The following is a 17493-nucleotide window of genomic DNA, read 5'->3' on the forward strand; positions in this document are numbered from 1 at the left end:
ACGTAGGCACGTATCAAGTGACAGGTGCCAGTTATAGTGGTTCTCCACCTCCAAGCAAGAGGAGGAAGTACCACAATAAGGGTAGCCCAGTTGATAAGAGGTCAGGCAAAGAAAGGAGAGATTGTATCTTCTGCAACGGTACTCATTTCTCTAAGAACTGTAATGCCTATAATTCATGGGATGTTAAAGTGGAAAGATTGGAAGAGCTTGCTAGATGTATCAGGTGTCTAGGAAATCATAATGTAAGGGATTGCCGTGCTAACTTGCACTATTGTTATCAGTGTAACAAGGGAAGACACCACATAGCTATGTGTAAGGGCAGATCTAATCGCAATGATGGTAACAATAGTACTGATAGTGATAATAACCCGGACACAACAGTAGCCCACGTAAAGATTGCAGCTAACGTTGGTAATGATGGCCTAGCTGAGGTAGCTTTGCCTGTGTTGGATGTGGTGATTAATGATAAACGGCGTAAATCCAAAACTGTAACAGCATTACTGGATCAGGGATCACAACGTACCTTCCTAAAACGTAACTGCCTTAATGGGATGAAGGTACAAATGGGAGATCCTGCTATACTCAAGCTATCTGGCTTTCTCTCGAATAAGAAGGCCCAGTCATACGACACTGTTTATGTAACTGTCCGGCTGGGCAATGAGAGAAAACGTATTAATGCCGTAATTGTGGATAGGCTCCCAGAGAAAATATCTACAATAGGGCTTGGTAACGCTACTGAAAGGCTTTCGAGTAAGGTAAATTTGGCACCTTCTGGTATAAATAATGATTCTGTGGGGCCAATAGATATTTTGATAGGTAGTGACCATTATGCCACCTTTGTAAAGGGTATGACAAAGAAATGCGGAGTCACCCTTCTAAGGACCGCAGGAGGTCACGTGATGTATGGCAGGCTTCCTCGTACCGATAATGAATGACTGGAGGAATCCATAAATACAGTTACGGTGTGTCTTACTCATGAAGTATCACCCCAGTGTAAATATACTTCAATAGAGGATGAAGTTGAACCTGTGTATAAATTATGGGAATTGGACAGCATAGGGATCAATGTAAATGAAGAAAGTCCAGATGATTCCTTTACTCAAGAACAATACCAGAAGGATGTTAAATTTGAATCTGGACAATACTGGGTGAGACTTCCGTGGAAGCTGAACCATCCAGACCTACCAACTAATTACCGGATGGCGTATGGACAATTAAAGGCTCAGCTCCACGAATTGAGCAAGACACCAGAACTGTTGACTGCTTACGATGATATAATTAATGAGCAGTTAAATAATAAATTCATAGAGGAGGTACCTCCCTAGCAAACCCAGATTTATGGTCACTATTTGCCACACCACGGAGTGAAGAAGGATTCTAAGACCACTCCTCTGAGGATTGTGTTTAATTGTAGTGCCAGGAGTAATAAAAGTGTACCTAGTTTGAATGACTGTTTGATGACAGGTCCGTCATTGACGGAAAAACTGGGAGACATACTATTAAACTTCAGGGTTAAGAATTATGCCTTTACGGCAGACATAAGTAAAGCTTTCCTGAGAGTGGGTCTGCAGGAGGCTGACCGGGATTGCACTAGGTTCTTATGGCCCAAGAATCCTAGTGACCCACTTAGTCCCCTGAAGACTTTTCGCTTCAGGAGTGTATTGTTTGGTGCTACCTCCAGTCCGTTCCTACTCCAGGCAACGATAAATGCACACCTTAAGCGTACGGGTGGTCCACTGAGTGGAGTAATGGGTAAACAATTTTATGTGGACAATTTCCTGGGGGTGACGTCTACTGAAGAGGAACTAATGAGCATATACACAGGGGCTAATGAAATAATGCAAGGTGCAAATATGCCCCTGAGGGAATGGAACAGTAATTCGTCCAGTTTAAGAGTTCAAATAAATAAAGACAACCCTGGAGTTGAAGTGTCCAAATATAGTAATGTGCTGGGACTGACTTGGGACACAGAGGGAGACTTGTTATCGTTAAAGTCTAATGACTACAGCATGCCCAATAAATTAACCAAGAGAGTCTTGCTTGCAGAAGTTTCAAAATGCTTCGATCCACTAGGCTTAGTGTCCCCACTTACCATAAGAGGAAAATTGTTGATACAAGAAGCATGGAAGCTTAAGTGTGCTTGGGATGAAACCCTACCTGAGGAATTTGTTGAAAGGTGGGAAGAACTAATAGGGGAATATGTAAAATTACCAATGTTGAAGTTCCCCCGTAATGTGGCCAGTCAAGATGGAGAAAATGTACTCCACATTTTTTGCGATGCTTCGAAATTAGCATATGGAGCAGTCGCTTACCTTCAATGTAATAGTGCCATTTCTCTTGTTATGTCTAAGGCTAAGGTGGCTCCAATCAAATCACGCACCTTACCTCAGTTGGAATTAACGGCCATTTATGTAGGTGTCAAATTAGCCAATTATATAAGAAATAAATTGCGAGAGATAAATATCAGCGACACCGTAATTTGGTCTGATAACGAGGTATCCTTACAATGGATTCGTAATGGTAACAGTAAGATTGTGTATGTACAAAACAGAGTCGCTGAAATCAATCAAATGCAGGAGAAATATAACAGTTTGGGTCAGCATATGTTAACCTTTAATCACATTCCTGGTGACGAGAACCCAGCTGACTTCTTGTCTCGAGGCTTGACTTATGAAAAATTTGTGAGTGCTTTATCGTGGTTTAAAGGGCCAAGTTGGCTGGTGGACAAAATTAACTGGCCGGTGCAAAAGGCACATATTGCTCCTGTCGAAATTACGGTGAGCACCGCTCCGGTCAGTAGTCCCTCCTTAGCCATTGATATGAACAGGTATTCTTCCTTACCTAAGCTGATTAGTGTGACCAGGTTAGTGTTTAAATTTATAAGTAAGATGAATATCTCACATAATTTTCCCCATCCCCTGAAATACTGGCTACAGAGGGTACAAGAAGAAACCTACAGGGATGAGATTAAATTCATGATGGACGGAAAAATTGTGAAAGGCTCAATAATAGAAAAGCTGGGGCTGTATTTAGAGGATGATGTAATTAGGTGCAGAGGCAGGTTACAAAATGCTGAATTGGGGGAATATGCTAAGCACCCTATCTTGCTGCCCAAAACTCATCACCTGACAACCTTGATTGTCTTTAATGCCCATAATAATGTGATGCACGGTGGGGTACAGGATACCTTAAACTGTATTCGGGAAACCTTCTGGATTCCACAAGGATGGCAAAGTGTAAAAGGGGTTATCAAGTCGTGTGTAATATGTCGCCGGGTGGATGCCAGAACCTACATGTACCCAGGTCCTCCACCATTGCCCAAGGAACGCGTGCAGTTGGTAAAACCATTTGATGTGACCGGAGTGGACTATAGTGGGCCAATCATTTTGACAGGTACTTCAGATGGTGTCCCCTTGAAGGTGTATGTATGTCTATTTACTTGTACAGCTACTAGGGCTGTTCATCTAGAAGTGGCTCAGGACTTGTCTGCAGAACAGTTCATACAGCTGTTCCGGAAATTTGCAGCTAGACGATCCTGTCCAAGATTGATGATCTCAGATAATGCCACCAATTTTGTAGCAGGTGCTCAACACTTGATGAAATTAAATAAGAGTGATGATGTACAGTCTTTGTTGACCCAGCGAGGGTGTGTCTGGAAATTTATTACTCCCAGAGCCCCTTGGCAGGGAGGACTGTACGAAAGAATGATAGGTACAGTGAAAAGATGTCTTCGTAAGGTGCTACACAGGAAGAGAATTGATTTGGAGGAGTTCCGGGCAGTGTTGGTGGAGGCAGAGAATCGAGTGAACAATCGCCCTCTGTCATACATGAGCGACACTCCTGACGTGGAGGTACTGACTCCCTCTCACCTAATATGTGGACAAAGGTTAGAAGCTGCACCTATCTATAGAGATAATCCCGAGGGAAGTGATGAGGATTACAATAACGTGACTGTGTTGAGTGACAAGTTCAAGATGTTAAATAAGGTAATTATTCATTGGTCTGATGTGTGGCATAAAGAATATCTTCTTACACTACGTGAACACTTTTATGGTGCGCCAGAGGCAGTAAACCGACAGAACATTCAACCAGGTGACATTGTGTTAATTGATACTGAACAACATCGAACATTGTGGCCTCTGGGCAAGGTAGTTACATTATACCCAGATGCACAAGGTGTTGTCAGAAACGTCAAAGTGTTGTGTCGTGGTCAGGAAAGTTTGCGTACCATTAATAAATTAATTCCCTTAGAATTAAATGGTGTTCAATCCAGTGCAGATGGAAACCTAAAGGAAAGTGACACGAGTGATATTGAAGACACTGACCGGGTAATGCAAGAAGAAACTGTAGTAAGACCCACTAGGAAAACAGCAGCGCAATCTAGAGAGGGCTGGAATTGTCTCCTGGAAGAAGACGCAATTTAAGTCGTCTAACAACGACTTCCGCCCGGCCGCAGTGTGGAAAATTTTTAATTTTCCGAAACTATAGCGCCTAATAGGTGTTTTATGTGCCGATATGAGTCAAAAATGTATTTGAAAATAGAGTAGAACCAAGAGTTCCCTTTGCGCATGCGCGGATGTGCCGGGGGAGGTGGCGGTTTTGTTTTGAAGGTGGAGAGGAAGCTGGCAAAGCTTGGAACCACGAAATTGGCATTCACGGCGGCTTAAGGATTAATATAGGCCTCATTTCGTAATAGGGAGTGTCGTAACTGTTCCTGGTGGAGAGTGAGGGATCGTGATTTACGGGACCACGGTAATAGAGTGGTAAAGTGAGTAAATAAGAGTAGGACCGTGGGTGACTGACGCGTCGTCCTGGACTGTGTCCCGGGGAAAATTACCCTTGGTTTAATCATCACTCATCGGTCTCAGATCTTAATGGAGTGATCTCTAAGGTGTATAATAATTATGAGCCATTAAATCGTCTTGTGAATTGTAATGTAATTAATGATAATAACGCTAAGTTAAGAGAATGCGTGAAGTGAAATAAGTCGTTTTGCTCCGAGTGAACACGTTAGACCTCGTTGTTCCCGAGACGAGGAAAGTGAAGCTCCTTGAGTCACGACCTTTAAAGCGGGACAAACCAACGGATACCTCGTCCTGCTGGAATGAGAACCGTGTCGGTGTAGCAAGACGTCGAAAATGAGACGGTGAATGGAGGAAATAAGGAGTATCAATCACCCACAGTTAAGTAACCCTTCTAGTTATAACAAGCTTATGCTGGCCAGTTGCTTTATGTTGTAATTAGATAGGTTACGAGTGATCCAGCTACATCAAGTGACCACCAGAGAACATCTGGTAAGTGGTGGGATTATGTACAAATGTTTTCCTTGATGGATGTATCCAGGTGTATCCTACCCCCCCCCCCCCCTTCATTCAGCTAAACTAATATAATCTATACAGTCCACAATTAATTAGTAGCACCGTACTTGTGGGTGCTATCCAATCCATACTGGTCTCGGATAGATATGGATAAGATTGTGAGGTCGAGGGGACCACTTGCCGCGACCAGGGGTGGTTAAGTTTTCTCACATGTCTACACGGGGTGACTACGGTAAACAATATGATTGTCTCCCAATGAGATTACTGGTATGTATATAATGTTGAGGTACATACAGGTAAGCACCCTAGAAAATTTTCCATAGTCTCGGGCCCCTGACAATTATTTTATGGTCTCTTAACGTGCTAGTGACACCCCTGCTTTTCATTGGGGGGATGGTGCATCGTCTGCCAAGTCTTTTGCTTTCGTAGTGAGTGATTTTCGTGTGCAAGTTCGGTACTAGTCCCTCTAGGATTTTCCAGGTGTATATAATCATGTATCTCTCCCTCCTGCGTTCCAGGGAATACAGGTTTAGAAACCTCAAGCGCTCCCAGTAATTGAGGTGTTTTATCTCCGTTATGCGCGCCGTGAAAGTTCTCTGTACATTTTCTAGGTCGGCAATTTCACCTGCCTTGAAAGGTGCTGTTAGAGTGCAGCAATATTCCAGCCTAGATAGAACAAGTGACCTGAAGAGTGTCATCATGGGCTTGGCCTCCCTAGTTTTGAAGGTTCTCATTATCCATCCTGTCATTTTTCTAGCAGATGCGATTGATACAATGTTATGGTCCTTGAAGGTGAGATCCTCCGACATAATCACTCCCAGGTCTTTGACGTTGGTGTTTCGCTCTATTTCGTGGCCAGAATTTGTTTTGTACTCTGATGAAGATTTAATTTCCTCATGTTTACCATATCTGAGTAATTGAAATTTCTCATCGTTGAACTTTGTTGCGGCCCCTGCCAAACTAGCGGTTAAATAGTTAACCTGCCGGCCGGCAGTACCACTGGGTGCGTCATCAAACCCAATGTGGGGGCTGCTGAGCCGGCCTTAGAGCAGTAAGAGCCTGAGTGCCTCGCTGTACACACCTAAGCAGTAGGTACCTGACCACCGAAGGGTACACGTCTACTGGCTTTAGTAACAGTATGTACCAGAGCGCCTCGCTGTACACACCTAAGCAGTAGGTACCTGACCACCGAAGGGTACACGTCTACTGGCTTTAGTAACAGTATGTACCAGAGCGCCTCGCTGTACACACCTAAGCAGTAGGTACCTGACCACCGAAGGGTACACGTCTACTGGCTTTAGAAATATTATGTACCTGAGCGCCTCGCTGTACACACCTAAGCAGTAGGTACCTGACCACCGAAGGGTACACGTCTACTGGCTTCAACATTAAGTACCTGAACTCCTCAGGGTACACGTCTATGCAGTAGGTACCTGACCACCGAATCGTACCTATCTACTGGCGTTAGAAGAACCGCTCACCGCAGCTCACTGAGTCTGTTGGCCTCAGTTACTTGACGGCCGCATTCAGTGAGCTTGCAGCATGGTGTTCGGCTAGCGGTGTGTCAACCGCCTTTGGAGAGGATTTACTGGACTACCGGTGATGTCTGTGGACTCACCGTCTACGTTGATCAACTGTGGGCCGGAGTCGTCAGATGCTGTTTAGTGGGACATTACATGAAGAAAAGGTTGGAGTGTTACACTGAACTGGGCCAGGACCGTAGTGTGACACTGAGGGACGTACGATGGAGTGGAACACTGAGATATGCACAGGACCGTAGTGGAACACTGAGATGAAAAGGGTGTCGTGGGACACTGAAGATGGCCTGGTTGTAGTGTACACTGAACAGTGTCGTGTGACTGACTTCGTGTCGTGAGAGGCAGTTGATTGTAATTTATTATTATAAAAATGTTATTTATAATTTATTGTTTTAGCATAGAGATATATATATATAGTGACAGTAGTGTCAAGAGTTGTACCCTGTGTAGGGTTATTAATTATATTTTAGTAAAATGCTGATTATAATTTATTATAGTAACATGTACATATTATTATTATATCATAGTTCAAATACCTCTAGACCAAAGATAGTTGATTTTTATATATTAAAGATTAATTTATATTAATGTGTGTATTTATGTATCCCGAACTCTTTATTACAAAAGGAGTAAATCTTACCATCTTCATTTAAAAATTACTTTTTTTGTAATATATGGGGGCCTGTCCGGGATGATAATGATTATCTAGAATGATTTCTGGACGATCATATCCGGGATGATGGTTCGGGATACATATTACATTGATCTTTGTGTGTCGGTCCTTTTGTGGTGGGGGTGTTGCGGCCCCTGCCAAACTAGCGGTTAAATAGTTAACCTGCCGGCCGGCAGTACCACTGGGTGCGTCATCAAACCCAATGTGGGGGCTGCTGAGCCGGCCTTAGAGCAGTAAGAGCCTGAGTGCCTCGCTGTACACACCTAAGCAGTAGGTACCTGACCACCGAAGGGTACACGTCTACTGGCTTTAGTAACAGTATGTACCAGAGCGCCTCGCTGTACACACCTAAGCAGTAGGTACCTGACCACCGAAGGGTACACGTCTACTGGCTTTAGTAACAGTATGTACCAGAGCGCCTCGCTGTACACACCTAAGCAGTAGGTACCTGACCACCGAAGGGTACACGTCTACTGGCTTTAGAAATATTATGTACCTGAGCGCCTCGCTGTACACACCTAAGCAGTAGGTACCTGACCACCGAAGGGTACACGTCTACTGGCTTCAACATTAAGTACCTGAACTCCTCAGGGTACACGTCTATGCAGTAGGTACCTGACCACCGAATCGTACCTATCTACTGGCGTTAGAAGAACCGCTCACCGCAGCTCACTGAGTCTGTTGGCCTCAGTTACTTGACGGCCGCATTCAGTGAGCTTGCAGCATGGTGTTCGGCTAGCGGTGTGTCAACCGCCTTTGGAGAGGATTTACTGGACTACCGGTGATGTCTGTGGACTCACCGTCTACGTTGATCAACTGTGGGCCGGAGTCGTCAGATGCTGTTTAGTGGGACATTACATGAAGAAAAGGTTGGAGTGTTACACTGAACTGGGCCAGGACCGTAGTGTGACACTGAGGGACGTACGATGGAGTGGAACACTGAGATATGCACAGGACCGTAGTGGAACACTGAGATGAAAAGGGTGTCGTGGGACACTGAAGATGGCCTGGTTGTAGTGTACACTGAACAGTGTCGTGTGACTGACTTCGTGTCGTGAGAGGCAGTTGATTGTAATTTATTATTATAAAAATGTTATTTATAATTTATTGTTTTAGCATAGAGATATATATATATAGTGACAGTAGTGTCAAGAGTTGTACCCTGTGTAGGGTTATTAATTATATTTTAGTAAAATGCTGATTATAATTTATTATAGTAACATGTACATATTATTATTATATCATAGTTCAAATACCTCTAGACCAAAGATAGTTGATTTTTATATATTAAAGATTAATTTATATTAATGTGTGTATTTATGTATCCCGAACTCTTTATTACAAAAGGAGTAAATCTTACCATCTTCATTTAAAAATTACTTTTTTTGTAATAAACTTCATATTGTTTTCTGCAGCCCACTGAAAGATTTGGTTGATGTCCGCCTGGAGCCTTGCAGTGTCTGCAATGGAAGACACTGTCATGCAGATTCGGGTGTCATCTGCAAAGGAAGACACGGTGCTGTGGCTGACATCCTTGTCTATGTCGGATATGAGGATGAGGAACAAGATGGGAGCTAGTACTGTGCCTTGTGGAACAGAGCTTTTCACCGTAGCTGCCTCGGACTTTACTCTGTTGACGACTACTCTCTGTGTTCTGTTAGTGAGGAAATTATAGATCCATCGACCGACTTTTCCTGTTATTCCTTTAGCGCGCATTTTGTGCGATATTACGCCATGGTCACACTTGTCGAAGGCTTTTGCAAAGTCTGTATATATTACATCTGCATTCTTTTTGTCTTCTAGTGCATTTAGGACCTTGTCGTAGTGATCCAGTAGTTGAGACAGACAGGAGCGACCTGTTCTAAACCCATGTTGCCCTGGGTTGTGTAACTGATGGGTTTCTAGATGGGTCGTGATCTTGCTTCTTAGGACCCTTTCAAAGATTTTTATGATATGGGATGTTAGTGCTATTGGTCTGTAGTTCTTTGCTGTTGCTTTACTGCCCCCTTTTTGGAGTGGGGCTATGTCTGTTGTTTTTAGTAACTGATGGACGACCCCCGTGTCCATGCTCCCTCTCCATGAGTACAGCTCCGCTGCGAAATGCAATTTCTCGTAAATTTTGCATATTTCATTTCCTTTTTGGCCAATATGTTTGAAACTTCAGCACAGGATACTCAATATAAGCTTCTAATAGTACACCAAAAATGAACGTAATCGGTTGAAAAATAAAGAAGTCGATAAGTTACACCTTGCACTCCCCATCTGCTTGGGATGAAATTCTACCTGAGGAATTCATTAACAGGTGGGATGAATTAATTAACAAGTTAAGAAAGCCTAGAGAACAAATGGATTTGTCAGTTAAAAATAGGAGAGGAGAGTTATTAAATGGAGAGTTAGAGGTATTGGGAAGATGGAGGGAATATTTTGAGGAATTGTTAAATGTTGATGAAGATAGGGAAGCTGTGATTTCGTGTATAGGACAAGGAGGAATAACATCTTGTAGGAGTGAGGAAGAGCCAGTTGTTAGTGTGGGGGAAGTTCGTGAGGCAGTAGATAAAATGAAAGGGGGTAAGGCAGCCGGGATTGATGGGATAAAGATAGAAATGTTAAAAGCATGTGGGGATATAGTTTTGGAGTGGTTGGTGCAATTATTTAATAAATGTATGGAAGAGGGTAAGGTACCTAGGGATTGGCAGAGAGCATGCATAGTTCCTTTGTATAAAGGCAAAGGGGATAAAACAGAGTGCAAAAATTATAGGGGGATAAGTCTGCTGAGTTAACCGCCCAGGGAGGTACTACCGTCCTGCCAAGTGAGTGTAAAACGAAAGCCTGTAATTGTTTTACATGATGGTAGGATTGCTGGTGTCCTTTTTTTCTGTCTCATAAACATGCAAGATTTCAGGTACGTCTTGCTACTTCTACTTACACTTAGGTCACACTACACATGCATGTACAAGCATATATATGTATATATACACATCCCTCTGGGTTTTCTTCTATTTTCTTTCTAGTTCTTGTTGTTGTTTATTTCCTCTTATCTCCATGGGGAAGTGGAACAGAATTCTTCCTCCGTAAGCCATGCGTGTTGTAAGAGGCGACTAAAATGCCAGGAGCAGGGGGCTAGTGACCCCTTCTCCCGTATAAATTACTAAATTTAAAAAGAGAAACTTTCGTTTTTCTTTTAGGGCCACCTTGCCTTGGTGGGATACGGCCGGTTTGTTGAAAAAAAAAAAAAAAAAAAAAAAGTCTGCTGAGTATACCTGGTAAAGTGTATTGTAGAGTTATTATTGAAAGAATTAAGAGTAAGACGGAGAATAGGATAGCAGATGAACAAGGAGGCTTTAGAAAAGGTAGGGGGTGTGTGGACCAGGTGTTTACAGTGAAACATATAAGTGAACAGTATTTAGATAAGGCTAAAGAGGTCTTTGTGGCATTTATGGATTTGGAAAAAGCGTATGACAGGGTGGATAGGGGGGCAATGTGGCAGATGTTGCAAGTGTATGGTGTAGGAGGTAGGTTACTGAAAGCAGTGAAGAGTTTTTACGAGGATAGTGAGGCTCAAGTTAGAGTATGTAGGAAAGAGGGAAATTTTTTCCCAGTAAAAGCAGGCCTTAGACAAGGATGTGTGATGTCACCGTGGTTGTTTAATATATTTATAGATGGGGTTGTAAGAGAAGTAAATGCGAGGGTCTTGGCAAGAGGCGTGGAGTTAAAAGATAAAGAATCACACACAAAGTGGGAGTTGTCACAGCTGCTCTTTGCTGATGACACTGTGCTCTTGGGAGATTCTGAAGAGAAGTTGCAGAGATTGGTGGATGAATTTGGTAGGGTGTGCAAAAGAAGAAAATTAAAGGTGAATACAGGAAAGAGTAAGGTTATGAGGATAACAAAAAGATTAGGTGATGAAAGATTGAATATCAGATTGGAGGGAGAGAGTATGGAGGAGGTGAATGTATTCAGATATTTGGGAGTGGACGTGTCAGTGGATGGGTCTATAAAAGATGAGGTGAATCATAGAATTGATGAGGGGAAAAGAGTGAGTGGTGCACTTAGGAGTCTGTGGAGACAAAGAACTTTGTCCTTGGAGGCAAAGAGGGGAATGTATGAGAGTATAGTTTTACCAACGCTCTTATATGGGTGTGAGGCATGGGTGATGAATGTTGCAGTGAGGAGAAGGCTGGAGGCAGTGGAGATGTCATGTCTGAGGGCAATGTGTGGTGTGAATATAATGCAGAGAATTCGTAGTTTGGAAGTTAGGAGGAGGTGCGGGATTACCAATACTGTTGTCCAGAGGGCTGAGGAAGGGTTGTTGAGGTGGTTCGGACATGTAGAAAGAATGGAGTGAAACAGAATGACTTCAAGAGTGTATCAGTCTGTAGTGGAAGGAAGGCGGGGTAGGGGTCGGCCTAGGAAAGGTTGGAGAGAGGGGGTAAAGGAGGTTTTGTGTGCGAGGGGCTTGGACTTCCAGCAGGCATGCGTGAGCGTGTTTGATAGGAGTGAATGGAGACAAATGGTTTTTAATACTTGACGTGCTGTTGGAGTGTGAGCAAAGTAACATTTATGAAGGGGTTCAGGGAAACCGGCAGGCCGGACTTGAGTCCTGGAGATGGGAAGTACAGTGCCTGCACTCTGAAGGAGGGGTGTTAATGTTGCAGTTTAAAAACTGTAGTGTAAAGCACCCTTCTGGCAAGACAGTGATGGAGTGAATGATGGTGAAAGTTTTTCTTTTTCGGGCCACCCTGCCCTGGTGGGAATCGGCCAGTGTGATAATAAAAAAAATAATAAAAAATGAATTAATTGGTGATAATGAGAAAATTCCAATGTTGGAGTTCCCATGCCAGGTGGCCAATCCAAATGGGAAAAATGTACTCCACATTTTTTGTGATGCTTCAAAATTGGCATATGGAGCAGTTGCTTACCTTCATTGTAATAGTGTTATTTCTCTTGTTATGTCTAAGGCTAAAGTGTCTCCAATTAAATTACGTACCTTACCTCAGTTGGAATTAACAGCCATTTATGTAGGTGTCAAATTAGCTAATTATATAAGAAATAAGTTGCAGGAGATAAATATTAGCGACACTGGAATTTGGTCTGATAATGAGGTATCCTTACAATGGATTCGTAATGGAAACAGTAAAATTTTGTACGTAGAAAACAGAGTCACTGAAATTAATCAGATGCAAGAGAAGTATAATAGTTTGGGTCAGCATATGTTAACATTTAATCATATACCTGGTGAGGAGAATCCAGCTGATTTCTTGTCTCGAGGTTTACCTTATGCTAAATTTGTAAATGCTATATCATGGTTTAAAGGACCGAGCTGGTTGGTAAATAAAGCTAATTGGCCTGTACAAAAGGCGTATATTGCTCCTGTTGAAATTACTGTGACCACCACTCCAATAGTTTGTCCTCCCTTAGCCATTGATATAAATAGGTATTCTTGTTTACCCAAACTAATCAATGTAACTAAGTTGGTGTTTAAATTTATAAACAAGATGAATATCTCACATAAGTTTTCACATCCTCTTGAATATTGGATAAAGAGGGTACAAGAGGAAATCTATGGAAATGAGATTAAATTGATGATGGAAACAAAAATTGTGAAATGTTCCATAACAGAGAAATTGGGGCTGTATTTAGAGAACAATGTAATTAGGTGCAGAGGTAGGTTACAAAATGCTGAATTGGGTGATTATGCTAAACACCCTATCTTACTGCCCAAAACTCATCATCTAGCAAATTTGATTGTTCTAAATGCCAATAAAAATGTAATGCATGGTGGGGTACAAGATACCTTAAATTGTATTAGGGAAACTTTCTGGATTCCACAAGGATGGCAAAGTGTAAAAAGGGTGATTAAATCTTGTGTAATATGTCGTTGTGTGGATGCCAGATCCTATATGTACCCAGGTCCTCCACCATTGCCAAAGGAGCATGTACAATTAGTGAAACCATTTGATGTAACAGGTGTAGACTATAGTGGTCCAATAATTTTAACAGGTACTTCAGAGGTGTTCCACTGAAAGTGTATGTTTGTTTGTTCACCTGTACTGCTACTAGGGCAGTTCATTTAGAATTGGCACAGGGCTTGTCTGCAGAACAGTTTATACAGCTGTTTCGAAAATTTAAAGCTAGGAGATCATGTCCAAGGTTGATGATTTCGGATAATGCCACAAATTTTGTAGCAGGTGCTCAACATTTGATAGAGTTAAATAATAGTTAACCCAATGAGGGTGTACCTGGAAATTTATTACTCCTAGAGCCCCTTGGCAGGGGGGGCTGTACAAAAGACTTATAGGCACAGTGAAACTGTGTCTCTGTAAAGTACTACACCGGAAGAAAATTAATTTGGAAGAATTCCATGCAGTGTTAATGGAGGCGGAAAATCGGATAAAAAATAGGCCTCTCTCGAACATTAGTCATACACCTGATGCAGATGTATTAACACCTTCTCACCTAATATGTGGAAGGAAATTGGAAGCTGCCCCTGTCTATAGAGATAATCTGGAAGAAAGTGATGAAGATTACAATGATGCAGCAGTGTTGTGTGATAAATTTAAAATGTTAAATAAAGTAATTGATCATTGGTCTAATGTGTGGTGTAAGGAATATCTTCTTACACTACGTGAACACTTTTATGGTGCGACAGAGGCAGTAAATCGACAGAACATTCAACCAGGTGACATTGTGTTGATTGATACTGAACAACATCGAACATTGTGGCGTCTGGGCAAAGTATTGACATTGTACCCAGATGCACAAGGTGTTGTCAGGAATGTCAAAGTGTTGTGTCATGACCAGGAAAGTTTATGCACAATTAATAAATTGATTCCCTTGGAATTAAATGGTGTTCAATCAAACATAAATGAAAACCTGAGGGAAAGTGACACGAGTGATATGGAAGATAACGCTGACCAAGTGATGCTGGAAGATGAAATCGTAGTAAGACCTACTAGAAGAACAGCCACTCAAGCCAGAACTGGCTGGAATTGTCTCCTAAAGGAAGGAGTAATTTGAGTCATTTAGCAACGAACTCCGGCTGGCCACAGTGTGGAAAATAATGTATTTTCCAGGAAAAATACAGTGTATTTTTTATGTAAATTAGTGTAACATACTGTATTTAATAAAAATTTATGTCATAAAAAATGAGAAGCCAGTGCCTGCACAGAGAAGACTCGCCATTGTGTTTCGAATGACCCAAGAAAACGTTAGTAAAAATAAGAAGAATTTTTCATGCTCTAGAGGTTAAAATTGGTCTGACACCTATCAGATATGAGCCGAAATTGTTGGATATGCATTCTTGCATAACTTGAGATATCAGGCGACTGGACTAGACAGCTCCAGGAACCTCAGATAAGTTTGTTTATGTTTGTAACTCTGGCCAGTGTTATTTTCATTGATAGACAGTGAGGTTTTCTGAGTATGATACACCTTGATCTCCAGTCAAATTGGTGAGTGATTTTAAGATATTCTCATTCTGTTATATATATATATGTGTATATATATAATCATTTATTAATTTTAATATACAGTCCACAAATTTATATATTTATCAGAATTCCTGGTGATGCATATTTCATTTGTAATTAATAGGTCTAGAGGAACTTGTGGATAAGACAGTTGTGGGTATCAAAGGGGGACATTTTTGCGACCTAGGTGTCCCAAATTCCTACTTGCCTAGGTAACTGATAAATAATAATTGTCTTTGTTATCATTTACTGTTATGTACATAATGAGTTACATTCAGATAAATGTAATTTTCCACAAACAAAGTGGAACCAAGCCTTTCATATACCTGGTGTATTTCCTGCATTCCAGGGAATACAAATCAAGAGACTTCAAACTTTCCCAGTAATTTAGGTGCTTTATCGTACTTATGTGTACAATGAAAGTTCTCTCTTCATCCTCCAGGTCAGCAAATTTGCTTGCCTTGAAAGGGGCAGTTAGTGTACAGCAGTATTCTAGCCTAGAAAGAACAAGCGATTTGAAGAGAATCGTCATGGGCTTGGCGTCTCTAGTTTTGAAGATTTTCATAATCCATCCTATCATTTTTCTAGCAGATGAAGTAGATACATTGTTGTGGTCTTTGAAGGTGAGGTCCTCTGACATTATCACTCCCAGGTCCAACTCATTAGTTTCTCGCTTTATTGTTTGGTTAGAATTTGTTGTATACCCTAAAGCAGTTTTAATTTTCTCAAGTTTTCCATATCTGAATATTTGAAATTTTTCTTTATTGACCTTTATATTGTTTTCTGCGGCCCATGACATTTGTCATCTGGTAAGGAAGACATGGAACTATGACTTATATTTCTGTCTAAGTCAGATATGAAGAAGAGGATGAGGATGGGAGTGAGTACAGTGCCTTGTGAAACAGAGTTTTTCACTCTAGCTGCCTCAGACTTTACTCTGTTTACTATTACTTTTTGTGTTCTACTTTTTAGAAAGTTATAGATTCATCTACCAATTTCACAAAAACTCAAGGTAAGTTGTGAGACCCTTGTCAACATTTTTTTTTTTTTTTTTACTAAAAAATGGTCATTAGCCTCAATCCAGTAATTGTGTTCATTGATAATTGACAAAGTCCTTTAAAATTTAAATCACTCACTGGGCAGCATTTTATAAAGGTACTGCAAGAATATTTTATTTTCTAAATACAATGCTTACTTGTAGGTTTTGGTGCAGATGCGTTCTCCAGTCGTTCCTGGAGGGTACACTCTTAAAGTTTCTGAAATATGAAATAATTAATCAACTAAAAGGTACAAATTGTGAATATATATATACATATATATATATATATATATATATATATATATATATATATATATATATATATATATATATATATATATATATATATATATATATATATATATATATATATATATATATATATATATATATATATATATATATATATACATATATATATTATTTATTATTATCACACTGGCCGATTCCCACCAAGGCAGGGTGGCCCGAAAAAGAAAAACTTTCACCATCATTCACTCCATCACTGTCTTGCCAGAAGGGTGCTTTACACTACAGTTTTTAAACTGCAACATTAACACCCCTCCTTCAGAGTGCAGGCACTGTACTTCCCATCTCCAGGACTCAAGTCCGGCCTGCCGGTTTCCCTGAATCCCTTCATAAATGTTACTTTGCTCACACTCCAACAGCACGTCAAGTATTAAAAACCATTTGTCTCATTTCACTCCTATCAAACACGCTCACGCATGCCTGCTGGAAGTCGAAGCCCCTCGCACACAAAACCTCCTTTACCCCCTCCCTCCAACCCTTCCTAGGCCGACCCCTACCCCGCCTTCCTTCCACTACAGACTGATACACTCTTGAAGTCATTCTGTTTCGCTCCATTCTCTCTACATGTCCGAACCACCTCAACAACCCTTCCTCAGCCCTCTGGACAACAGTTTTGGTAATCCCGCACCTCCTCCTAACTTCCAAACTACGAATTCTCTGCATTATATTCACACCACACATTGCCCTCAGACACGACATCTCCACTGCCTCCAGCCTTCTCCTCGCTGCAACATTCATCACCCACGCTTCACACCCATATAAGAGCATTGGTAAAACTATACTCTCATACATTCCCCTCTTTGCCTCCAAGGACAAAGTTCTTTGTCTCCACAGACTCCTAAGTGCACCACTCACTCTTTTTCCCTCATCAATTCTATGATTCACCTCATCTTTCATAGACCCATCCGCTGACACGTCCACTCCCAAATATCTGAATACGTTCACCTCCTCCATACTCTCTCCCTCCAATCTGATATTCAATCTTTCATCACCTAATCTTTTTGTTATCCTCATAACCTTACTCTTTCCTGTATTCACCTTTAATTTTCTTCTTTTGCACACCCTACCAAATTCATCCACCAATCTCTGCAACTTCTCTTCAGAATCTCCCAAGAGCACAGTGTCATCAGCAAAGAGCAGCTGTGAC

The 17493-nt window shown here is 41.4% G+C and overlaps 1 protein-coding gene across 2 annotated transcripts in view; it reads right to left on the reverse strand.

Moving 5' to 3' along the window:
• Positions 1–17493, reverse strand: part of LOC128696236 (cytochrome P450 9e2) — an 85775-nt gene that overhangs the window by 14685 nt on the left and 53597 nt on the right. For both annotated transcript variants that reach the window (XM_070092549.1, XM_070092548.1), the window contains one exon: positions 16194–16254. In XM_070092549.1, the coding sequence (XP_069948650.1) occupies positions 16194–16254 (61 nt within the window). The remainder of the gene's footprint in view (positions 1–16193; positions 16255–17493) is intronic.

The sequence above is a fragment of the Cherax quadricarinatus genome, chromosome 39, assembly GCF_038502225.1.
Source record: "Cherax quadricarinatus isolate ZL_2023a chromosome 39, ASM3850222v1, whole genome shotgun sequence".
Lineage (NCBI taxonomy): Eukaryota > Metazoa > Arthropoda > Malacostraca > Decapoda > Parastacidae > Cherax > Cherax quadricarinatus.